Source organism: Sapajus apella, unplaced genomic scaffold, assembly GCF_009761245.1.
Source record: "Sapajus apella isolate SASKATOON/1434 unplaced genomic scaffold, GSC_monkey_1.0 scaffold7, whole genome shotgun sequence".
Taxonomy (NCBI): Eukaryota; Metazoa; Chordata; class Mammalia; order Primates; family Cebidae; genus Sapajus; species Sapajus apella.
Genome location: NW_022436947.1, coordinates 28,034,658 through 28,061,703, shown reverse-complemented (window position 1 = coordinate 28,061,703; position 27,046 = coordinate 28,034,658). Strand labels below are relative to the sequence as shown.

Sequence of the window (27,046 nt, the reverse complement as noted above, 5' to 3'; positions counted from 1 at the left end):
TCCCAAATCTTCCTGTCTTCTGAGCCCTCCAAGTCTCTAGGAAGTTCCAGGCATTCCCACATTTTATTGTGTTATTCTGAGCCCTCCAAACTGTTCCGCGTCTGCCTGTTAACCCAGTTCCAAAGTCGCTCTCACATTTTTGAGTATCTATAGCAGCACTTCACTTTCTGTGGTACCAATTTACTGTATTAGCCCATTATCACACTACTAACAAAGACATACCTGAGACTGGGTAACTTACAAAGGAAAGAGGTTTAATTGACTCACAGTTCAGCGTGGTTGGGAAAACCTCAGGAAACTTACCATCATGGTGAAAGCGGAAGCAAACATGTCTTTCCTCACATTGTTGCAGCAAGAAGTGCTAAGCAAAAGGGGGAAAAGCCCCTTATAAAACTATGATATCTTGTGAAAGCTCACTCGGTATCATGAGAACAGCAGCAGAGGGGTAACTTACCCCCATGATTTAATTACCACAAGGTCCCTCCCATGACTTGGGGGGATTATGGGAACTACAATTCAAGATGACATTTGGGAGGGGACACAGCCAAACCATATCAAATGGGATGTCATTTTACTCCATCATGTTAATAAAGAGAGAAAAAATGAAAATACTTAATGCTAGTGAGTTTTGGCAAAACGGGCATTTATACTACTAGAGATAATGGTATTAGTGTTCTCTCTCTGGAAAGAAATTCAGTAATATGTACAAGAGGTACTCTTCAACTTAAAATCTACTTCTGAGAATCCATCCCAAGGACATGAAAACTCAAGCACAAAGATTTAATGGTGAAATGAAACAGCTGTGAGAAAGGAAAGAACCTAAATGTCCAGTGAAAGAACAATGTATAAAAAGCAAGATTCTTTCCAGCTGTCCTTCAAAAAAGAGAGTATCAACTTATGTTTGAGCCCTACAAAGTCTCTATGCTACTCAGCCCTCTCAATTTTTTTTTTTTACTTTGACTAATAAAGACCATCTGGGGGAAAACTAACATTGGCTCGAAAGGACTTCACACAATGCAGTTTGGTTGCTCACCTGATGAGAAAATCATTTGATAAACTTGGCTCCACCAAGGAGGCAAAGAAATTCAGCACCAATTTGGTAATTATACATTGAAGTACAGCTTTACAGTGGCAATTATTGGATTTTTTCTTTAGAAGATATTATTTTTTTAAAAGATCATATTAAAAAGCCATATCCTCAGGCAACTAGATAAATTCTCTAGTTTCCTGCTGGCCTTAGATTTGTTTCTATCACAAGCAACCAAAGTGTAACTTAACCCCCAAATACAGATTTAGTCATTATCTAATAATCATGTTTTTACAATCAGTCAGGAACAAGAAAATGTTAATTCAGGTTTAAAAGTGGGAAAACTGATTGAGCTTCTTAAATTACATTCTGCTGGTCTCAGAGAATAAGTTAGAAAGCGTTCCCTCTGATTCTGTTTTCAGGAACAGATTGTAGAGAACTGGTATTCTTCCTTCTTTAAATGTTTGGTAGATTTCACCAATGAAACCATCTGGGCCTGGTCCTTCCTATTTTAAAAGGCAGTTAATTATTGCTTCAATTTCTGTAATACATATAGGCTTTCCATATTATCTGTATCTCCTTGTAAGTTTTAGTGCATTGTATCTTTCTAGGAACCAGTCCATTTCATCTGTTTCATCCAAGTTATCAAATATGATGTCACAGAATTGATAATAATATGTCTTTTTTATCCTTTTAATGTTGATGGAATCAGTAGTGATAGGCCCTTTTTTATTTTTGGTATTAGAAATTTGTCTTTTTATTTCTGGTATTAGTAATTTGTGTCTTATCTCTTCTTTTGTTGGTTAGCTTGGCTACAGGTCTATCAATTTTGTTGATCTTTTCAAATGAAGCCTTTTGGTTTCACTGATTACTGTTTTCCTATTTTCAATTTCATTAATTTCTAATTTTTTTCTTAAATTTGCTCTTATTTTTCTAGTTTCCAAAGATGTTACACCTTCTTTTCTAACATGTGCAGTAAATGCTATATATTAAGTACTGCTTTCAGAACATACTACAAGTTTGATGAGATATATTTTCATTTTCACTTAGTTCAAAAATATTTTCTAATTCTTTTGAGACTTCGTATCTGACCTTGTGCTATTTAGAGGTATGATGTTAGCTCTACAAATATTTTGGGACTCTTCAGTTCTCTGCTACTGATTTCTAGTTTAATTCTATTGTAGTGTGAGAGAAGGCATACTTTGTATAATGATCTTTTAAAATTGGTTAAGGTGTGTTTCATGGCCAAATATGATTCTATACTTGGTGAATATTTTGAAAAAATATAAATGCTTTTAAAAAGTCAGCAACATAAGTATTTTGTGATAATTACAAATACCTGTGTACAGAATGAAGGAGAGGTAGACAAACAGCTTTCCTAACGTTAGGGGAATGGGTAATTGGAGTTTGCAAAGGATAAAATTTGCGGTAATCACATTACACACATATTCAAAAAGTGCCATATCTAAAATTTGAGATACAGATGATTAAAAGGTGATTCCAGTAACAAAAATTTGGTTTGCATAAAATGTAAGTGCAAAAAAGTACATCTTTACTATGTGAACCCTTGGTATCTGAACACAGATATCAAATGACTTGAACAGATATTTGGAGATAAACCTGAAAAAAAGATAACTCTTGATATTCAAACTTGCTATCTAAATTAAAAAGGTGAACAGATTTTGATAGTAAGGAATACATATCTTCCTATATGATAGCATCTGTGACTAAACCAATAAATATCTGAATCTTATTTCATCTACATATTTAAAAGTGACATGTGGGGGCATGTATGTTTGAGAGAGAAAAAGATTTCTCTTTGGGAAAGTAGAGTATTATTTTGTATTCCAGATCATTTTATATTTAGACACATGTGGTATACTTTTATCATGCAGTATTATGCAAAACAGCATTCTAGTGACAAGGGAAGAGGAGTTTACAAAATACTTCATGCAGCATAATCTCTTTTGTGTAAATAACAATTCCTAGTAAAAAAAAACTAGAATGAAATGTACCCAAATCTACATCTATATCTGTTCTATGTGCAAATTTTTCATACCTCAATTTCATTTGTAATTAGAAAAATGTTCAACAGTGAATTTTTAACACAATATAAATACCACAACAGAGTTATAAAGAAGGTTCAATACTGGTATCGAAGAGTACCAATTCTTTTGGGAAGTTCTGAGAAAGTTCTGGAAGAGAACACACTTCAAATATAGTCTAGTATAAAATACAGCAATGTATCCTATTTGCAATTGCCAGAAAGTGAGAATGAGCATGTACCACACTAGAGGAATTTAAAATAGATCCATGTTACCAGAATACAGGCTGTAAGAATAGTGGGAAGAGCAGGAAGAATGGGAATACACACACACTATGGTGTACTGATGCTGTAGTAAGGAGTTCAGAGATTTTAGAATTAAGAAAATCTAAACCAAGCCATCCAGGGCTAGATCATTTTAATGCTACATTTCAATACTTAGTTAAACCCCTCCATGATTCAAGAAACAACTATATAAGTAGACAAAATCACCAAAAACAACTACTTCAGGGCTCAAACAAAGGCAAATAAGACGAAAAGTGTTTATTCATAAAAACCAGCTGAAACCTAGTTTAGGACCAGTAAGGATCTGTCCTATCTTTGCCTGGAGTTGCTCTTACCATCCCCAACCCCTGCTTAGTTGGTATGAAACTTCAGCCAGGACAAAACTGGTTGTTAAAAAATAGCTTCACTGCAAGAGGTGGCTAACTTGATTTGGAGCAAAGGGTAAAAAACCTACCCAGGGCAGTGTCAGTAAAAACAGCAAACTTGGAAGAAACAAGCATGGAGAGTTAGCCGCTATGCTTGTCCCAGGCTGCAGTCATGATTGGGTTGAGCTGCAGAATGGAGGAATAGTCAGAAATTAAACAAAGATCCTGGAAATGAGATGGGTATAGAAGAGTTAGATAAGCTCCCCACAAAGCCATGGTTGATAGGGAGCCTACATGAATATGCAGAGAAAACCCAAGAGGGCCCAGAAGAAAGTGAAAGGCGAGGCAGATTTGAAAAGTGCCTAAATGTTTAATGCACTCCCCAATCAAGACAGGCTTTACTGGAAGAGGGTGAAAGCCTTACTGTCTGAGATATTTGAGTACAACCTCTGACCTATCATTGTTTGCCTACTAAATTATGCAGGTACTGGTGCAAAACCTAGGAAATCAGCCTAAAAAATAAAAAACAATTAACCCCTCCACCTCTGAAAAAAAAAAAAAAAAGCTAAGTTTAATAAGGGAGACAGATTCCACAGATTAAGTCTAGGCAAATTATTGAGAAACAACTACTACCACTAACCCTCATGGGGGAAAAAAATCCATAATGAGAGTTTCTACACTTTTCAACAAAAAATCAGGAGACATGCAAAAAATCCCCAGAAAAGCATAGTCCATACTCAGGGGAAAAAAAAGCAGTACACAGAAACTGAATCTGAGTGAGCCCAAATGTTGGATTCAGCAGACAAAAACTTTAAGGCAGCAATTATAAAATATGTATGTATGTGTATATTTAACATATATATATATATATTTTTGAGACAGAGTCTCACTCTGTCACCCAGCTGGAGTACAGTGAGTAGTGTGATCTCTACTCATTGCAACCTTTACCTCCCAGGCTCAAGTGATCCTCCCGCTTTAGCCTCCCGAGTAGTTGGGACCACAAGCTACTGAAGTAATTAAATATATTTTGATTTTTAAATGTAATTGCTTACAATTAGATATTTTCAACATGATGTAAAATCAGAGTAACCAAAAGTAATCCTTGTTGATATCTATAGTTTTGGAACTGCGTAAGAGTCTCTTTCATAATTATTTTCTGTGTCTATCAAAAATATTTCTAAATCTATTCAAGTTTAGCATTTTCTTTTACTTTTTATTTTTTTTTTATTTTTTTAATTTTTTTTATTTTTTTTTTTGAGACGGAGTTTCGCTCTTGTTACCCAGGCTGGAGTGCAATGGCGCGATCTCGGCTCACCGCAACCTCCGCCTCCTGGGTTCAGGCAATTCTCCTGCCTCAGCCTCCTGAGCAGCTGGGACTACAGGCACCCGCCACCATGCCCAGCTAATTTTTTGTATTTTTAGTAGAGACGGGGTTTCACCATGTTGACCAGGATGGTCTCGATCTCTTGACCTCGTGATCCACCCGCCTCGGCCTCCCAAAGTGCTGGGATTACAGGCTTGAGCCACTGCGCCCGGCCCAAGTTTAGCATTTTCAAGTAGCTAACAAAATACGCTTGATACCACAAACCCAACAGGGTAAAAGGATGTAGAAACAATTTTAATATTACAGCGAAATATCTCGGAGATATTACAGCTTTGGTTCCAGACTACTGCAATAAAGGAAGTTAAACAAATTTTCTGTTTTCCAGTGCATATAAACGTTATGTTCCACTACACTGTTATTAAGTGTACAATAGCATTGTCTAAAAATACAATGTACGTACCTTAATTTTAAAATACTTTATGGATTAAAAATGCTAGTGATCATTTGAGCCTACAGCAAGTTGTTATCTTTTTACTGGTGGAAGCTTTGCCTTGATACTGACAGCTGCTGACTGATCAGCATGAGGGTTAATGAAAGCTGGCATGCTATCAGAATTTCTAAAAATAAGACAGCACTAAAGTTTGCCACATCCATAGGCTCTACCTATCATGAACGATTTCTTTGAAGCATCAGCATCTGATATTGCTTGACAGCATATTACTCATATAATTTCTTTTAAAATTGGAGTCAATCCTCTCAAGCCTAACCACTGCTTTATCAACTAAGTTTTATATAGTACTGTATTCTAAATCCTTATCATTCTAACAATGTTCACAGCATCTTTACCAGTAGATTCCATCTCAAAAAAAACAAAACAAAACAAAACAAAAAACAATGCTTCCTTTGTTCATCCCTAAGAAGCAACTCCTCAACCATTCAAGTTTTAATTGCAGTAATTCAGTCCCATCTTCAGGCTCCACTTCTAATTCTAGTTCTAGTACTTTTCTTCCCCCACCACAACCACAGTTATTTCATCCATAAGGCCTGGAATAAACTTCCAAACTCATATTCATGTTAATACTCTGACCTGCTCCCATGAATCACAAATGTTCTTCATGACATCTAGAATGGTGATTCCTTTCCAGAAGGTTTTAATGGACTTTGCTTGGATCCAACGGAGAAACTGCTAGGACAGCTACAGTCTTACAAAATGTATTTCTTAAATAACATGACTTGAGCCAGGCTAAATGACTCATGCCTGTAATCCTAGCACTTCGGGAGGCTAAGGTGGGAGGACTGCTTGAGCCCAGAAATTTGAGACCTGACTGGGCAACATACGGAGATTCTATCTCAACAAAAAATAAAAAAGGTTAGCTGGGCATGGTGGTGCATGCTTGTGGTGCCAGCTAGTGGGGAGGCTGAGGTGGAAAGATTGTGGGAAGGTCACCTGAGCCCAGGAAGTTGACACTGCTGTGAGCTGTGATCACGCCACCCCACTACAGCCTAAGCAACAGAGTGAGACCCCTGTCTCCGAAAAGAAAAAAAAAAAATGACCTGAAAGTCTAAATTACTCCTTGACCCATAGGCTGCAGAGTGGATGCTGTATTAGCAGGCATGAAAACAACATTCACCTCCTTGTACAACTCTATCAAAGCTCTTGGGTGACCAGGTACATTATCAAAGAGCAGTAATATTTTGAAAGGAATCTTTTTTTCTGAGCAGCAGGTCTCAACAGTAGGCTTTAAATATTCAGTAAACTATTCCTTAAGCAGATGTGCTGTCATCTAGGCTTTGTTGTTCCATTTACAGAGCACAGGCAGAGTAGATTCAGCATAATTCTTAAGGGCCCTAGGATTTTTAAAGTGGTAAATGAACACTGGCTTCAACATAAAGTCACCAGCTGCATTGGCCTCTAAGAAGAGAGGCTGCCTTTGAAGCTCTCAAGCCAGGTATTGTCTTCTGCTCTCTAGCCAAGAAAGTCCTGAAAAGCATCTTCTTCTCCCAATAGAAAGCTCTTAAAATCTACATTAAAAATCAGTTGTTTACTGTAGCCACCTTCAACAATGGTCTTTGGTAGATCTTCTGGATAACTTGCTGCAGCTTCTAAATCATCACTTGCTGCTTCACCTTACACTTTATGTCATGGGGACGGCTGCTTTTGTAGAGGTCATGAACCAACCTCTACTAGCTTCAAACTTTCTTCTGAAGCTTCCTTACCTCTCTCAGCCTTCAAAGAATTGAAGAGAGCTAGGCCTTTGCTCTGGGTAAGGTATTGGTTTAAGGGAATGCCGTGGTTGGTTTGATCTTGTATCCAGACCACTTGAACTTTCTGCACATCAACAATAAAGCTGTTTTACTTTCTTCTCATTTCTGTGTTCACTGGAATAGCACTTCTAATTTTTAAAAATAACTTTTCCTTTGAATTCATAACTTCATTAACTCTTTGGCAGAAGAGGCCTAGCTTTCAGCCTATAGCAGCTTTTGACATGCCTTCCTCACTAAGTTTAATCACGTGTAGCTTTTGATTTAGAGTCAGAGACATGTGATTCTTTTTACTCAAATACTTAAAGGCCATCGTAGGTTTATTAACTGGCCAAATTTCCCTAGTATCTTATGGAATAGAGAGGCTGTGGGGGTGAGGTGAAAGACAGAGGGAGGATTGGGGAGGGGGGAGAGAGGGGAGGAGGAGAGAGAGGAGGAAGGAGAGGAGAGGAAAAGGGGGAATGGGGAGACAGACTGGGGAACAGTGGGTCTGTGGAGCAGTTAGAACACACATAACATTTATTGAATAAGTTCATTGTCTTATATGGTGTTCCTAAACAATCTTAATAGTAACATCAAAGATCAGTCATCACAGATCACCAAAACAGACATCATAATAATGAATAAGTTTGAAATATTGTGAGAACCACCAAAATGTGACAGAGTGTGTTAGTGCATTTGTATGGCTGTTGATAAAGACATCCCTGAGCGTGGGTAATTTATAAAGATAAAGAGGTTTAATGGACTCACAGCTCCATGTTGCTGGGGAGGCCTCACAATCATGGTGGAAGCAAAAGCATGTCTTACATGGTGGCAGGCAAGAGAGAATGAGAGCCAAACAAAAGGCCTGGTTTTATAACACCTTTATAAAACCATCAGCTCTTGTGAGACTTACTCACTACCATGAGAACAGTATAGGGAAAACTGCCCTATGATTCAATTATTTCCTACTAGGTCCCTCTCATAACACATGGGAATAATTTGAGCTACAACTCAAGATGAGATCTGGGTGGGGACACAGCCAAACCATATCACAGAGCCACAAAATGAGTACATGCTATTGGGAAAATGGTGACAACAAGACTTGCTTGACTAAGGGTTGCCACAAACCTTCAATTTGTAAAAAATGTAGTATCTGCCAAGTACAATAAAGTGAAGCACAATAAATGAGATATGCCTGTACTAATAATTAATTGCATTATAATATTCATGTACTTATAAAACTTGTGTCTGTGCATATAATCTTACTAGCAGGCAGATTTTCTTATCAACAATAAAATAATGGCGATTGGCTCTATTAATAAAATAATTCATATTAATTGGCTCATAATATTACAAATAATTTTACATTTTTGAATATGGATAAAAAATTCATATTAATTATGAATTATTTTTTCTTATTTGTAAATTCTTAGTGGATAGCCACTTTAAACAGTTTAATTGGATTTTCCTGTTTTGTTTTGATAATTATATAAGCATTACATATTGTTATATAATTATATATTACATCATACATTATAACTATACATCAATTATTTTACATGTTATATATACACATATGATATAACCATAACATATATGCAATATATATTATATAATTGTATAACAATGTGTAAATATATTATAATCACATTTAACTAACTATTCTTTCTCATTTTCAGTTAGAACAACACATGCTACAGAACTACTAGTTTTCCAGATAGCTCTCACAATTTTTTGCTAGTTTTTAATCTAATAATATTACATATCTGCATTTCTTAGCCTATCATGTTACTACTGGAGGAGCAAATAAACTGCTCACTGCTTATAATGAACCACTGCATTATTTTACATTAAAACAGCTATCTAGGATAATCAAAGTAGAAAAAGTATACTTACTCAGTTATAAATTCAGGGTTTGTAAAGCTGAGGTTGGTTAAATGACCTTCAAGTTTAGAAGACTCATGCATATTTAAGGCTGGAGTGGTCTTAGTGGCAAGTACAGCTCTTTTTTCATCTTTCTCAAGTGCTTTTCTCTTCCCACCATTCTGGAAATATTCTCTGCATACACTACAAGTAAAAATAAAGTTGTATTTTAACATAGTGTGTATGACTATAAAGTAAGATAGAAATAATTGGTTTTTACAAATCAAGTTGGGAAACTTTCAAAATAAAGATTTCTACTTTGAAAATGTCAAACTGAGGTAAGTTTCAGCACCTTGTAGCTCTTTCAAATTAAAAAAAACATTCCTATACAGATTGCTGACAAGATGGCTGGATAGGAACCGCTCTGTTGTGCAGCTCCCAGCAAGTTCAACACAGAAGGCGGGTGATTTCTGCATTTCCAACTGAGGTACCTGGTTTAACTGAGGTGATGCAGGGTGGGGTATCACCTCACCCAGGAAGAGCAAGGAGTCAGGGAGCTCCCTCTCCTAGCCAAGGGTGGCTATTAGGGTCTGCACCTTGCACTCCAGTCCAGATACTGTGATTTTCCCATGGTCTTTGCAACCTGCAGACCAGATGATTCCCTGTAGTACCTAACACCACCACCAGGACCCTGGGTTTCCAGCACAAAATTGGGTGGCTGCTTAAGGAGACATTGAGCTAGTTGCAGCATTTTTTTTTTCATACCCCAGTGGTGCCTGGAATGCCAGAGAGACAGAAATGTCCACTCTCTTGGAAAGGGGGCTGAAACCAGGGAGCCAAGTGTTCTGACTTGGTGGGATCTACCCCCACAGAGGCCAGCAAGCTAAGATCCACTGGCTCGAAATTCTCACAGCCAGCAGAGCAGTCTGAGCGCTACCTGGGACATATGAGCTTATTTGAGGGAGGGGTGTTTGCCATTGCTGAGGCTAGAGTAGGTGGTTTTAACTTCACCATGAAAACAAACCCATGATAAGTTCGAACTGGGAGGAACCTAACACAGCTCAGCAAGGCTGCTGCAGGCAGACTGACTCACTAGATACCCACCTTGCTGGGCAGAACATCTCTGAAAAAAGGCAGCAGCCCATCAGGGTCTTACAAATAAAGTCCCCACCTTCCTGGGACAGAGCACCTGGGAAAAGGGGCAGTTGTGGGCACAGCTTCAGGAGACTTAAATGTCCCTGCCTGGCAGCTCTGAAGAGGGCAGCAGATCTCCCAGAACACTGCTTGAACTTTGATAAGGGACAGACTGCCTCAAGTGGATCCCTGACACCTGTGTATCCTGATTGGGAGGCATCTCCCAGTACGGGCCGACAGACACCTCATACAGGAGACCTCTGGCTGGCATCTGGTGGGTAACCCTCTGGGATGAAGCTACTAGAGGAAGAAACAGGCAGCAATATTTGCTGTTCTGCAGCCTCTGCCCATGACACCCAGGCAACCAGGGTATGGAGTGGACATCCAACAAACTCCAGCAGACCTGCAGCAGAGAGGCCTAACTGTTGGAAGGAAAATTAACAAACAGAATGAAATAGTTTCAACATCAACAAAAAAGGATGTCCATTCAGAGACCAAAGGTAGATAAATCCAAGAAGATGGGGAGAAATCAGTGCAAAAAGGCTGAAAATTCCCAAAACCAGAATGCCTCTACTCCTCCAAGGGATCAAAACTCCTTGACAGCAAGGGAACAAAAATGGACAGAGAATGAGTTTGACAAAATGACAGAAGCAGGATTCAAAACGCGGGTAATAACAAAATCCTCTGAGCTAAAGGAGCATGTTCTAACCCAATGCAAGCAAGGAAGCTAAGAACTTTGAAAAAAGGTTAGATGAATTGCTAACTAGGATAACCAGTTTAGAGAAGAACATAAACAACCTGATGGAGTTGAAAAACACAGCATAAGAACTTCATGAAGAATATACAAGTTTCAATAGCCAAATTAATCAAGGAGAAGAAAGGATATCAGAGATTGAAGATCAACTTAATGAAATAAAGTGAGAAGACAATATTAGAGAAAAAACAGTGAAAATAAATGAACAAGGCCTCCAAAAAAATATGGGATTATGTGAAAAACCAAATCTACGTTTGATCGGTGTACCTGAAAGCAACAGAGAGAAAGAAACCAAGCTGGAAAACACTCTTCAGGATATTATCCAGGAGAACTTCCCAAACCTAGCAAGGTAGGCCAACATTCAAATTCAGGAAATATAGAGAACACCACAGAGATACTCCTCGAGAAGAGCAACACCAGAACATATCAGATTCATCAAGCCTGAAATGAAGGAAAAAATGCTAAGGGCAGCCAGAGAGAAAGGTTGGGTTAACCACAAAGGGAAGCCCATCAGACTAAGAGTGAATCTCTCGGCAGAAATCCTAGAAGCCAGAATAGAGTGGGGACAATATGCAACATTCTTAAAGAAAAGAATATTCAGCCCAGAATTTCATATCCAGCCAAACTAAACTTAATAAATGAAGGAGAAAGAAAATCCTTTATGGATAAGCAAATGCTGAGAGATTTTGTGACCACCAGGCCTGCCTTACAAGAGCTCCTGAAGGAAGCACTAAACATGGAAATAAATGACTGGTACCAGCCACTGCAAAACCATACAAATTGTAAAGACCATTGATGCTATGAAGCAACTGCATCAACTAATGGGCAAAATAACCAGCTAGCATCATAACGGCAGGATCAATTCACACATAACAATATTAACCTTAAATGTAAATGGACTAAATGCCCCTATTAAAACACACAGACTGGCAAATTAGATAAAGAGTCAAGACCCATCAGTGTGCTATATTCAGGAGACCCATCTCACATGCAAAGACACACATGGGCTCAAAATAAAGGGATGGAGGAAGATTTACCAAGAAAATGGAAAGCAAAATAAAGCAGGGGTTGCAATCTTAGTCTCTGATAAAACAGACGTTAAACCAACAAACATCAAAAGAGACAAGGGCATTACATAATGGTAAAGGGTTCAATGCAACAAGAGCTAACTATCCTAAATATATATGCGCCCAATACAGGAGTACCCAGATTCATAAAGCAAGTTCTTAGAGACCCATGAAGAGACTTAAAGACTCCCACACAATAATAGTGGGAGACTTTAACACCCCACTATCAATATTAGATCAATAAGACAAAAAAATTAACAAGGATATCCAGGACTTGAACTCAGCTATGGACCAAGTGGACCTAACAGACATCTACGGAACTCTCCACTCCAAATCAACAGAAAATACAATATTCTCAGCACCACATCATACTTATTCTAAAATTGACCACATAATTGGAAGTGAAACACTCCTCAGCAAATGCAAAAGAATGGAAATCATAACAAACAGTCTCCCAGACCACACTACAATCAAACCAGAACTCAGGATTAAGAAAGTCACTCAAAACTGTAGAGCTATATGGAAACTGAACATCTGCTCCTAAACGACTACTGGATAAATAATGAAGTGAAGGCAGAAATAAAGATGTTCTTTGAAACCAATGAGAATGAAGACACAAGGTACCAGAATCTCTGGGACACATTTAAAGCAGTGTGTAGTGGGAAGTTTATGGCATTAAATGCCCACAAGAGAAAGCAGGAAAGAACTAAAATTGACACTCTAACGTCACAATTGAAAAAACTAGAGAAGCAAGATCAAACAAATTCAAAAGCTAGTAGAAGACAAGAATCAACAATATTAGAGCAGAACTGAAGGAGACAGAGACAAAACAACAACAACAACAACAACAACAAAAACGTTAAAAAAAATCAATGACTCCAGGAGCTGGTTGTTTGAAAAGGTCACCAAACTAGACAGACTGCTAGCCAGACTAATAAAAAAGAAAAAAGAATCAAATAGAGGCAATAAAAAATGATAAAGGGGATATCACCACTGATCCCACAGAAATACAAACTACCATCAGAGAACACTATAACACCTCTACATAAATAAACCAGAAAACCCAGAAGAATTGGATATATTCCTGGACACTTACACCCTTCCAAGACCAGAGCAGGAAGAAGTCGAATCCCCAAATAGACCAATAACAAGTTCTGAAATTGAGGCTGCAATTAATAGCCTACCAACCAAAAAAAGTCCAGGACTAGATGGTTTCACAGCCGAATTCTACCAGAGGTACAAAGAGGAGGTGGTACCATTCCTTCTGAAAGTATTCCAAACAATAGAAAAAGAGGGAATCCCCCCTAACTCATTTTATGAGGCCAGTATATCCTGACACCAAAACCTGGCAGAGACACAGCTAAAAAAGGAAATTTCAGGTCAACATCCCTGATGAACATCAATTCCAAAATCTTCATTAAAATACTGGCAAATGGAAGGAATCCAGCAGCACATCAAAAAGAACAAAGCTGGAGGCATCACACTACCTGACCTCAAAGTATACTACAAGGCTTACTGACAAAACAGCATGGTATTGGTACCAAAACAGATATAAAGACCAATGAAAGAGAACAGAGGCCTCAGAAATAATGGCACACATCTACAACCATCTGGTCTTTGACAAACCTGACAAAAACAGGCAATGGGGAAAGGATTCCCTATTTAAGAAATGATGTTGGGAAAACTGCCTAGCCATATGCAGAAAGCTGAAACTGGACCCCTTCCTTACACCTTATACAAATATTAACTCAAGATGGATGAAAGACTTAAATGTGAGACCTAAAACCATAAAAACCCTAGAAGATAACCTAGGCAATACCATTCAGGATATCGGCATGGGCAAAGACTTCATGACTAAAATACCAAAAGCAATGGCAATAAAAGCCAAAATAGGCAAATGGGATCTAATTAAAGAGCTTCTGCACAGCCAAAGAAACTATCATCAGAGTGAACAGGCAGCCCACAGAATGGGAGTAAATCTTTGTAATCTATCCATATGACAAACGGCTAATATCCGGAATCTACAAAGAACGTAAACAAATTTACAAGAGAAAACCAAACAACCCATCAAAAAGTGGCAAAGCATATAAAAAGACACTTCTCAAAAGGAGACATTTATGCAGCCAACAAACACATGAAAAAAAGCTCATCATCACTGGTCATTAGAGAAATGCAAATCAAAACCACAGTGATATACCATCTCACACCAGTTACAATGGCGATCATTAAAAAGTAAGGAGACAACAGATGCTGGAGAGGATGTGGAGAAATAGGAATAATTTTACACTGTTGGCGGGAGTCTAAATTAGTTCAACCATTGTGGAAGATAGTGTGGTGATTCCTCAAGGATCTAGAACTAGAAATACCATTTGACCCAGCAAACTCATTACTGAGTATATACCCAAAAGAGTACAAAGCGTTCTAGTATAAAGACACATGCACACGTATGTTTACTGCAGCACTGTTTACAATAGTGAACACTTGGAACCAACCCAAATGCCCATCAATGATAGACTGCATAAAGAAAATGTGGCACATATACACTATGGAATACTATGCAGCAATAAAAAAAGGATGAGTTCTTGTCCTTTGCAGGGACATGGATGAAGCTGGAAACCATCATTCTCAGCAAACTAACACAAGAACAGAAAACCCAACACAAAATGTTCTTACTCTTAAGTGGGAGTTGAATAATGAGAACACATGGATACAGGGAGGGGAGCATCAAACACTGGGGCCTGCCAGGGGTGGAGGACTAGGGGAGGGACAGCATTAGGAAAAATACCTAATGTAGATGACAGGGTGATGGATGCAGCAAACCACCATGGCACATGTACCTGTGTAACAAACCTGCACGTTCTGCACATGTACCCCAGGACTTAAAGTATAGTAATAATAAAAAAAAAATTACTATACAATGAGGACTAATTATAAATTTTGTTTAGTAAATAAAAAACACGTTTTTGAGGGTTACAGATGTGCTTGTATATATTTTACTGAGCTTCATTCTTGACTAAAATTTTCTCCAGCAAAGGTTAGATAAGTCCACTATGTAGTGATAACATCCAGAAGGAATAGTAGTCACAGCTCATTTCAAACTGGCTTTGCTAGTAGTAGACAGATAACCCAACCGTTGTTCTTCAGGTCCCTCTTGGTTTATGATAACAAAGTTAGGTTGTAAATATATTAAGAGATCATTTTTCTTATTTGCTCTGAGAAGAGAGCATACGAATCTAGTGCAGGTAAAATGGTATATCATGAAGACGTAAGTTCAAAGGGAACAGAAGTTTGAACATAATGCTGCTTTTCTTAACACTTGGAAATTATTCCTGTCCATTAGGGGACTAGTTCCATTTGTCCCAATTCTTACACAATTGGAATGCAGATTCTTCAAAACATATCATTTTAAGTCCATATAGTTAAGCCTACATCAGGTTGCTAACCAGAATAAAAAACTGATGACAAGCAAATACATCTAAACAATTTTCTCAGTATTTATGATATATGTCATGTAATAGTGAATACAGAACACTATATGTGCATATATAACAAAATAAAAATGCACCACAGAATCGATTCAAACATTTATTAACACCGGTAAACTTGAAGAAAAAAACAACTTGACAGGAGATACACACAAATAATTAGCTGATACGCTTACCAAAGCTATTTAAACTCAAGGAGAATGAAATCTGTCAAATTTTTTCCTTTTTGAAGTTTTAAAATGAAGCACCTAATTTACTATATATAGCTCACACTTTACACAAAGCTATATTATCTTTCTCCACAGACACTGCTTGGTAAAGTTCCAAAAATATATAGCAAGAGAACTGAAGAGCAAAGAATTCATGCAAAACTGGTTTCAGGAAGCACAACTATGGTCTAAGGGAACTACGCCCATTTCTCCTTCACACTTATAGGATCCCATTAGTTCAACTTCAGTTTTTTTAGTTCCTATTATGTAAGACTTCTTTAACTTATACTATGTAGATTTAGTTTTAACTCTATATGCAGAAGTTGAAACTTATTCAGCATGAATTAAACATTTATTAAGTACATATCATGTGGGGAGGTACATAATGATGGCAAAACAAATTCCAGAAGGCATAGTTGTTACCCTCGAGAAGCTACTGTTACCTCAGTAAAGGACACAAAAAATTATTATACATAAGAATAAAAAACACGATAAACAGATAAAGATAGTTATTTCTATAAAGTACCTAACCCAATCTAAAATCAGCAATATAAAATGATTTTAGAAAGGTAAGTAGGAATAAATCAGGGAAGTAAGAAAGTTGAGTGGAAACTTTCTACGCAGAAAGGATAGAATAAGCGAAGACATGAAAGAGAAAAGCAGAATGAGCCTTCAGAGATGTACCTCCGTTTAAGGCACAGGAAGTTTAAAGTACTAGGCAGAGGATGAGCGGACCTATTCACAAATGAAAAAGCCCTGAGCCTAGTGCACATATAGAGAGGAATGAGAGCCACATGACACCAGAGAGGTATGCAAGCTTCAACATGCAAGATCCACAGGTCAATTTTCAAATGCGGTCTTTGCAAATCAAATCTAATGACAGAGATCAGTTTAGAGGCTGCCTGGGGTAGGATGTGGGATGAGTGCAAAGGGGTACAAGGGAGCTTTCTGGAGAAAAATTTTCTATATCTTGATAGTGGTGGTGGTTACATAAGTGTAAACAATAGTAAATACCCGCTAAACTGTACACCAGATAGATGCTTTTATTGTATATAAATTATACCTCAATAAAGTTGATAAAATCTACATTTTTAGATTTTAGATAAAAATGTAGATTTTAGATAAAATGTAGTCTTTTACATATTAGATAAAATTTTGGCTAAACAATCTTTTACATTTTAGATAAAAGTGTAGATTTTATCAACTTGAAATTATATTAAAAAGCTTGCTTACCTTTCTATCAGGTAGAACCACATAAAACTGGTGATATTCAAAAGTTCTTGAGATACGAAAATTGCAATTTTATGTGGTGGAACCTAACAGCTACTAAGATATTTGGCAGTAAAATACTTGAAGGGCTAAAATTCTAGGTTTTCATAGAATAATGAAAACCATCTAAATTCCAATCTCCCCATATACCCTCAAAAAACCATACAGATCATTAAAGAGAGCAAATAAAAACACTTACCATTCATACCTATGGCATAACAAGGAAGTAAAAAAAAAAACACTTCATTTTACCTGTTATTGAAAAAATAAAAATCTGAGAGTGAGTTGGCTTTGGAGGCCACCCAAAGTACAGAGTCAGAAAAGGACTACATAAGAGACAGAAATGTATGAAAGGATAGCCAAACAGAATTTTCCAGCAATCACCCCCTAGACCTGCAAGAATATCAAACTGAGTAACCATGCAAAAAAGCACCTTCATAAGAACTAAATCATTTAAGTGATCACAGTAACTGGTTTTAGCCAACCAAGAAAGGATGCATTGAAGACGGTACCGACAGTCTTGAACTGTCTATGCCATCCCTCTCTCAAGATGAGGCAGCAAAACCCAGAGAGATAATCTTTGTGCTTCAGGGAGGGAGAGTGAAATAACTATGGGACTTTGCATTGAAACTCCATGTTGCCCTGTCACAGTGGAACACAGCACTGGACAGAATTCTACTGGTGCCCACAAGGGGCATTTAGACTTTGAACCAGACAGATGTCTGCTGCGCTGGTGGGAGAAATCTGAGTCCTAGTCTGCTTCACTACTGGCCGAATAAAGTGGCCTTGGGGTCTCAACAAATTTCAGTAGCAGCCAGACCATAGCAACTGTAGTCCTTGGGTAAGTCCCAATGCTGTGCTGGTTTCAGAGGCTGTGGGCTCGGGGCACTTCAATCAATTGTGTCAACTGGCTGTGGTGGCCATGGGAGTGCCTGCATCACCCCTCCCCCAATTCTAGGCAGTACAGTATAGACACTTCTTCCACCTTGGGGAAGGAGAGGAAAAGTACAGGAGACTTTGCCTTGCAACCAGGCACCAGCCCAGCCACAGTAAAACAAAGCACCACATAGAATCCTAAAGCCCCTGATTCCAGGCTGTTGTTCCCAAATGGCACTTATAGATCGACCCTGGAACAGAAGGGAATCCTCTGCCCTGGGGGGACAGACCCAAGTCCCTCCAGGATTCATCACCTGCTGATTAAAGTGGCCTTGGGCCTTCAGCAAACATCAATGGCAGTTCAAATATGACCCAGCAAGAGGCCAGCTGTGGTGGCCACAAAAGTGTCTCGGTCACTCCTTCCCCAACTCTGGCCAGCTCAGCATGAAGAGAGACTCATTCCACTTGGGGGAAGAAGAGGGACATTGCCAAAGAACCCAGGAATTTCTTCCTTATCTTCCTCAAGTCCATTAGGACTGGGTATTTAGGAATCTGCAGAAGTTGCAGTGTACCTGGGCTTAGAGTGCCCTCTAGTGCTGAAATGGATACAGTGATTACGGGTTTAGGTAATACTGTAATTCTGAATGCTTAGAATGCCCTCTGAAAAAGGATGGATACTAACAAGGCCAGACTACAAAGACTGGAATAAATATCTAACTCTTCTATGCCCAGACACTGAAAAACATACACAAGCATCAAGAACAGTCAGGAAAATATGACCTCACTAAACAGACTAAATGAGGCACCAATGACCAAATCCTAGAATAGTAAAGATATATGACTTCTCAGGGAATTCCAAATAGCTTTTTGAGGAATCTCAATGAATTTCAAAAAAACAGAGAAGGAATTCACAAATCTCTCGGGAAATTCAACAAGGAAATTAAAACAATTTAAAGAATCCAACAGAAATCTTGGAGCTGAAATATTCAATTAATGAACTAAATATGTATTGCTCTCTAAACAGAATTCATCAAACAGAAGAAAGAATTAGTGGGCTCAAAGACAGGCTATTTCAAAACATAGAATCAGGGGAGAAAAAGAAAAAAGGAGTAAAAAAGAATAAAGTATGCTTTCAAGGTCTGGAAAATAGCCTCAAAAGGGCAAATCTAAGAGTTACTGGCCTTAACAAGGAAGTATAGAAACAGATTGGGGTAGAAAGTTTACTCAAAGAAATAACAATGCTTTTCCAAACCTAGAGAAAGATACAAATATGCAGTGATACGATCAAAGAAAACCAAGCAGACTCAACCCAAATAAGACTACTTTCAAGGCATAAAATCAAAATCTCACAGGTTAAAGACAAAGAAAGGATCCTAAAAGCATGTAAGAGAAAAGAAACAGATAGCATTTGAAGGAGGTCCAATACATCTGGCAGCACACTTCTCAGTGGAAGCCTTACAGGCAAAGAGGGAATGAGATGATATATTTAATGTGCTGAAGGGAAAAAAAAAGGAAACAATTTTCAACTGAGAATACTGTACTCAGCAAAGCTATTCTTCAAACACAAAGGAGAAATATGTAGACAAACAAAAGATGAAGGATTGTATATCCAGATCTACCTTAACAGAAATGCTAAAGAGAATTTTTCAACTTGAAAGAAAAGGATGCTAACACACAATAAGAAATTATCTGAAAGTATAATATAAAACTCACTGGTAAAGCTATGTACATAAATTCAGAATACTCTAATACTGTAATTATAGTGTATAAACTACTCATATATTCAGAGGAAAAAAACCAATAGGATGAATTTATTGTATCTGTATTTAGATAGATAGATAGATAGATAGATAGATAGACAGATAGATATCTTGGTATAAACAGATACCTAATTGGCTCATGTGATTATACGGACTGAAATATCCCATAATCTGCTATGTGTAAGCTGTAAAGCCTGAGGACCATTTTATAAATTGTAGTCTAAGTTCAAAGGCCTAAGAACCAGATGGTGTAGATCCCAGCTGGAGGGAAGGCCTCAAAAGACTGAATGCTACTCACCCACAATAGAGAGGGCAATCTGCTTTATTCATTCTACAGATTCAAATGTCAATCTCATTCGGAAACACCCTCACAGACACATCCAGAAATAATGGTCAGCCGAATATCTGTGTACCTTGTCAATCAGTAAAGTTGTTAATAATAATTCATAATACCTAAAATTAACCATCGCCTATGGAAAAGCAAAAGGCCCAGAACAGGCAACACAATATTGATGGGGAAAAACAAACTGAAGGACTAACACTAGCAACTTCAAGACTTACTACAAAGCTACAATAGTCAAGATAGTGTGGTAATGGTGAAAGAGAAGACAAATACATCAATGGATCAGAATAGAGACTGCAAAAATAGACCCACAAAAATAAACTGATCTTTGAAAATGGAGCAAAGGCAATAATACAATGAATAAAAAAGATAACCTTTTCAACAAGTCATGCTAGAACTAGACATCCACATGCAAAAAAGAAAAAAAAGTAAATTCAGATATAGACCTTATACCTTTCATAAAAATTAACTGGAAATACAACATAAATGTGAAATGCAAGACTACAAACTTTCTAGAAGGTAACACAGGAGGAAATCTAGAGGGCACTGGGTATGGTGATGACTTTTTAGACATGACACCAAAGGCGTGATCCAAGAAAAAAAAATAGGTAAGCTGAATGTCACCAAATTAAAATTTTTTGCTTTGTGAAAGGCACTGTCAAGAGAATGAAAAGAGACGCCACAGACAGTGAGTAAATATTTGCAAATCATATGTATCAGAGGTCCCAAACCCCCACTTCTGGCGGGTTAGGAACTGGGCTGCATAGCAGGAGGTGAGTGGCAGGCGAGTGAAGCTTCACCTGTATTTACAGCTGCTCCCCATTGCTCGCATAACCGCTTAAGTTCTGCTTCCTGTCAGATCAGTGATGGCATTAGATTCTCATAGAACGGTGAACCCTATTGTGGACTGTGCATGTGAGGAATTTAGGTAGCATGCTCCTTATGAGAATCTAATGCCTGACAATCTTTCACTGTATCCCATCACCCCCAGATGGGACTGTCTAATTGTGAGAAAACAAGCTCAGGGCTCTCACTGATTCCACGTTACTATGAGTTGTATAATTATTTCATTATAGATTACAATGTAGTAATAATAGAAATCCAGTGCACAACAAATGTAATATGCTTGAATCATCCCAAAACCACCTGTCCCCACCCTAGTTGATAGAAAAATTGTTTTCCACAAAACCAGTCCCTCGTGCCAAAAAGATTGGGGACTACTGACATATATGATAAAGAACTGTTATCCAAAATATAGAAAGAACTCTTAAAACTCTGTAAGAAAGCAAATAAATCTTAAAAATAGGCAAAAGACCTGAACAGACATCTCATCAAAGAAGACATACAGATTGGAAGCAACGGGAATGCTTAAGTGCTGATGAGAATGAAAAATGTTACACTTTTTACAGATTTATACATAATTATCAAAACTTGGAAGCAACCAAGATGTCCTTCCATAGGTAGATGGATAAACTGTGATACAGCTAGACAACAGAATATTATTCAGCATTATAAAGAAATGAACTATCGAGCCATAAATAGAGAAGAACCTTAAAAGCTAATTAAAGCTAAAGAGGCCAATCAGAAAAAGCTATAAACTTTATGATTCCACACAACTATATGACATTCCGGAAAAGGCAAACTATGAAGTCAGTAAAAAAGTTGGTGGTTGCAGATGGGTGAACAGGCCAGCTCAAAGAATTTTTAGGGCAGTTAAACTGTCCTGTATGATACTATAATGGAGGATACATATCACTATACATTTTTCAAAAACCATAGAATGTGCAGCACCAAAAATGAACCCTATGGTTAACTATGGACTTTGGGTGATAATGATGTATTAATGTAAGTTCAACAACTGTAACAAAATCTACCACTCTGGGGCTGGATACTGACAGTAGGGGAGACTATACATGTTTGGGAGGCAGTGGGTTGTAAATGGGAACTTTCTATACTTTCTGGTCAATTTTATCGTGGGTTTCTGGTCAACTGTGTTGTAAACCCACGCTCTAAAAAAAAGTCTACTTAAAAGAGATCAACCAACCAACCCTGGGGTAAATACATCATGTATCTCCTGATGTATTACACTGAGAGGGACAAAACATCACTCATGCAAAACCCTTGCTAATGATACACTTATACCTCATCACAAAAAAAAACTATACATATCCAAATTGAGAGGCAAGCTATAAAATGTTGACTTTTAAAAAATGGCTGTATCATCCGGGCGCAGTGGCTCACACCTATTATCTCAGCGCTTTGGGAGGCTGAGGCAGGCAGATAACCTGACGTCAGGAGTTGGAGACTAGCCTGACCAACATGGTGAAACCTCATCTCTACTAAAACATAAAAATAAGTTGGGTGTGGTGGTGGGTGCCTGTAATCCCAGCTACTCAGGAGGCTAAGGCAGGAGAATCGCTTGAACCCAGGAGGCAGACGTTGCAGTGAGCCAAGATCGCACCATTGCACTCCAGCCTGGGCAACGTGAGTGAAACTCTGTCTTGGTGGAAAAAAAAGCATCATCATAAAAAGACAAAAAAGAAAAGAAAAAAATGGTGAAGAATTTTTCTAGATTAAAGATCAAAAAGACTTAATGAAGTGCAATGAGTTATCTCTGATGAGATACTGGATTGAAAAAAAAATCCAGGTATAAAGGACATTATTGTGAAAACTGGGGAAATTTGATTATGAATTACATTAGTTAGTATTATATTCATGCTAAATTGCTGGAGTGTGACAGTTGTATTATGATTACGTAGAAGAATGTTCTTACATGATACACATTGAAATATTCAGGAATAAAAGTCTCATAATTTCTATAGCTGACTCTCAAAAGGTTCAGCAGACAGCAAGGGAGAAAAAGGACCCAGAGGAGAGAGGGAACGAGATACAAAATAAGTAGAGTAACAGTTTTTCAGAAGCTGAAGGAAAGAAAGTGTGAGCGAAGGATTTTATATCCATCCAAACTATGTATCTTGTAACAAAATTATATAAAACCAGTTTGTAAGATGGGTGAACTTAGAGAATATCATAATTCCAAGTTATTTTTAAATAATTTACTGGACGATGAACTTCATCTATGAGATGATTAGGAAATGCTGGTGAAGAAGTAGGGAATAAAAAGCATTAATTCACTAAAAAAAGGGTACTTCAAAATGCTAAAGGCATTCAATTCACTTTAATTCCCAGTGAATATGTAACTATTATAAATAGTTATCTACCACTTATCCTACAGCCACCTTTACAAAGCACAAATTGCATGAGATGCATGGAGAAACAGACAAATGCCAACAATAGGGAACTTTAACATTCCACTTTCAATCAAGTGAATGAAAAGGTTATAGAAGCCCTAAAAAACCTAACAAAGTTTACCCTTATTGCTAGAAGATGAACTTTGCACTCAGAGAGTATAGCTTCTTTTTAAGTACACATGGAATAGTCACAAAAATTACCATATATGTGTATTAAGTCATGAAAAAAACTGTAGTAAAAGCCATAAAGAAAAAATAATTCAGACAAAATTATACAATTGCAATGCAATTAAACTAGAATTAACCAAAAACAAGAAACACATTCTACCTGCAATTTAAAAAAAATAACTTGGGTCAGAGAGCAAATACTAATAAAAATCACAGAATATCTAAAATAATAATAATGATGATGAAAGCAGTACAAATCAGAAGCTAAGGAATGCAACTAAAATAGCAATCTGATGAAAATTCAGATACTTTAATGTTTATATCAATACAAACAAAAGAATAAAAATAAACACTGAACTCAAAGGATTAGAAAAATAAAGCAAAGCAAAAGAAAGGAGTATCAACAAACATATAAAAAGATTCTTTAACTTGTGTAACTTTTTTTCCAGAAAAATATACCAAATATATAGAATAGAAAAGTGTCCTAAATTTGACTTAGTAGAAACAAAGTTTAAACAAAATGAAAATCCAATGATGAAAGAGTTATGAGTTAATCTCACTAAAAAGCACCAGTACAAGCCTTCAAAAACCAAATAACCCCTGTATTAATCATGTTTCTTTTATACTTTCTGTTATCTTTCATATTTTGATATTTTGGTAGGGGAGTTGGAGGGGTGTGCTTATACATCCAGAGAGAGACTGCCCCTCTCAGGACCAGCTAATTCCTTAACATGGTAAACCTATTTGGGAAAACATATCTCATATGCAAGCCAACTGCTATCTAACTTTTATACATAAACCAATAATTACCCACTATTAAATCAACTCAAGACTATATATCAGACAACAAGGGACAGCCCCTAGTCCCTAAAGCCCACTTAAATTAATCAACCTAGCCAATCCTAAACCGTTTACTCCGCCCTGCCTTGCCTTTTCCACAAAAAAGTCAGTTACAGCTCTGGTCTAGGCTTTCCTTTAGCTCCTGCTTCTGACTCCTAACTAAATCTGGTGCTTCCTCTGTCCTGCATGGTGTGGTATGTCTTCTTCTCTCAGGAAATAAAAGTAATAATTATTTCAATGGCATTGATGATCTCTCCATGTTTTCCCTCAGTCACCTCTACAAATTAAAATTCCACTGATACATGAGACAACCCCAAAAGTACGTAAACTGCTCCAAACCATAGAAACAAAAACATTTTTCCAAATTCATTTTCAGGGAGCAAAATTACAAGGACACTTATATCTAATAAAGACTATAAAAATAAAGACCAATATCACATAATATCAATAAAAATATGAAATTAAATTTTAGCAAACAGAGTTAAATATGACCAAGTGAGATGTATTTCAGGAATGCAAGGATGGTTCAGCAAAAGAAAATCCACTAATACAATTCACTATATTCATAAATCTAAGACAAGACATTTATTCTTCTCTATAGATACTGAAAGGTAATTCAACAAAATCCAATATCCATTCCTAATATAAACACTCAATAAAATATAAATTGGTAAACACTTCCTTAATAATACATAAGTATATAATACATACACACCAGCCAAAAAGCCAGCAACTTATTTAATGAGGATACACCATATACATTATTACAAAATGAATCAAGTATAGCTATTTAACAGACAAGAGAAAAAGATTTAGTTAAACAGGAGAGAAAGAAATAAAACTTTGTGTATTTATAGATGACATAATGGATATACCCAGACAACACAATATGAGTTCTGATAAAAGAACCAATCATAAACTCGTATAAACAGAAAATTCAATAAAATGGTAGACTGTAAAACACTAACAAATCAAAATCATCTATCTATCTACACACATGCCAACAGCCTGTTAGAATATAGTCATGTGTTGCTTAACAATGGGGATGTGTTCTAAGAAATGCATCAATAAGATAACTTCCTTGTAAAATCACCACAGTATATTTAAACCTAGATGGTACAGCCTACTACATGTCTACAGCATGTTACCATACTGAATACTGTAGGCCACTATAACACAATGGTTAGGTCTGTGTATCTAAACATAGAAAATATATAGTAAAAGTATAATCTTATGGAACCACCACTGCCTATCCATATAGTTCCACTGTTGATAGAGATGTCATTATGTGATGCATAGCTGTATAACATAAGGGAAGAGGACATTTATAATAGCAATAAAAATGATAAATACCTAGAAGTAAGCACAACAAGAAACGTGCATATTCACAATAGAGAAAACCTTAAAACACTACTTTGCAAAAGTAGTCTGCTACTGTTGACTAAAGTAGACCAGAACAAATGGAAAGACATACCTTTTTAATGGATAAGACGATTTGACATTATTGAGATATCGTTTTTTTCCAATTTATGAAAAATTAATGTAATCTCAATAAAAGTATTTTTTATAATGTAGCTGGACCAGTTGATCCTAAAGTACATGTGGAAAAAAGCAAAAGCAAGAAAAACCAAGAAAGCCCTGAAAAAGAATAATGTAAGATAGGATATGGGGAGAAGATGCCATAGAACAGCATTATTATAAGTCTTTATGATTAAAATAGTGGTATTATGCATGGATAAATGATATACATAATGGAATATGACAGAAAAGCTAAAACAGAACCAACTATGTGGGGAAACTTGGTATATCATGTAAGTGTCATGTCAAATTACTGAAGAAAAGGTAAAGTTCTTAATAAATGTTGGGGAAATGGGTAACTTTGGTAGAAAAAAATTAGATCAATACTTCACAACACCAAATTTAACTTCTAAACAGGTCAGAAATCTAATGTAATAAATGAGAAATCACATACATACTAGAAGAAAGCATGAGTGAATAACAAATTATCATTTGAATATACAGGAATTCCTACAGTCTGGTAATCAGTAAAGCTTTTCTAAGACAATCAAAATCTAGAAGCAGTAAAACAAAAGACTGATATATCTAACCACATAAAAATAAAAACTTTCTGCATAGCAAAAGATACAGTCAAAGACAAAGGGCACATATCTTTAAATGATATAAAGAGCTCTAAAAAAAATCAAGAAAAATTAGAGACCAAAAGTCAATAGAAAAAATTAAAAACTATCCAAAAAAAATCACATAATTCACAAAAAATGAGAAAGGCAAATGATTCCTAAATACATAAAAAGGTACTTGACCTCATTCATAAGAGAAATGTAAAATAAATTCATGCTAGAGAGATATCCACTCTCATCTATCAGAGAAAAATTCAACAGCTGAGTCACACACTATGTTGGTGAAGTTATAGAGAAATGGGTAATCTTATCTATTTATTTATTTGCTGGTGAAACTGCAAAATGATATAACCTCTACAGAGGGCAATTTGGCAGTATCTAATAAAATCACATATGCATTTAGTCTCCATTCTTACAATTCCACACCTAGAAATCTACAAATATACAATGACAAAAATACAAAATGCATATACACAAAGTTATTCATTACAGCAATATTTGTAACAGCAAAAGCTTGTAAATAAGTAATGAAAATGAGGAATATATCTGTATAGCTGTGATGGTTAATTTTAAGTATTAATTGTCAAATATTATCTTGGA

At 36.7% G+C, this 27,046-nt stretch overlaps 1 protein-coding gene across 2 annotated transcripts in view; it reads right to left on the bottom strand.

The window, feature by feature from the left end:
- BMT2 (base methyltransferase of 25S rRNA 2 homolog) overlaps positions 1-27,046 on the bottom strand; it is a 97,341-nt gene that overhangs the window by 47,017 nt on the left and 23,278 nt on the right. For both annotated transcript variants that reach the window (XM_032276241.1, XM_032276242.1), the window contains exon 3: positions 9,186-9,356. In XM_032276241.1, coding sequence (XP_032132132.1) covers positions 9,186-9,356 — 171 coding nt within the window. The remainder of the gene's footprint in view (positions 1-9,185; positions 9,357-27,046) is intronic.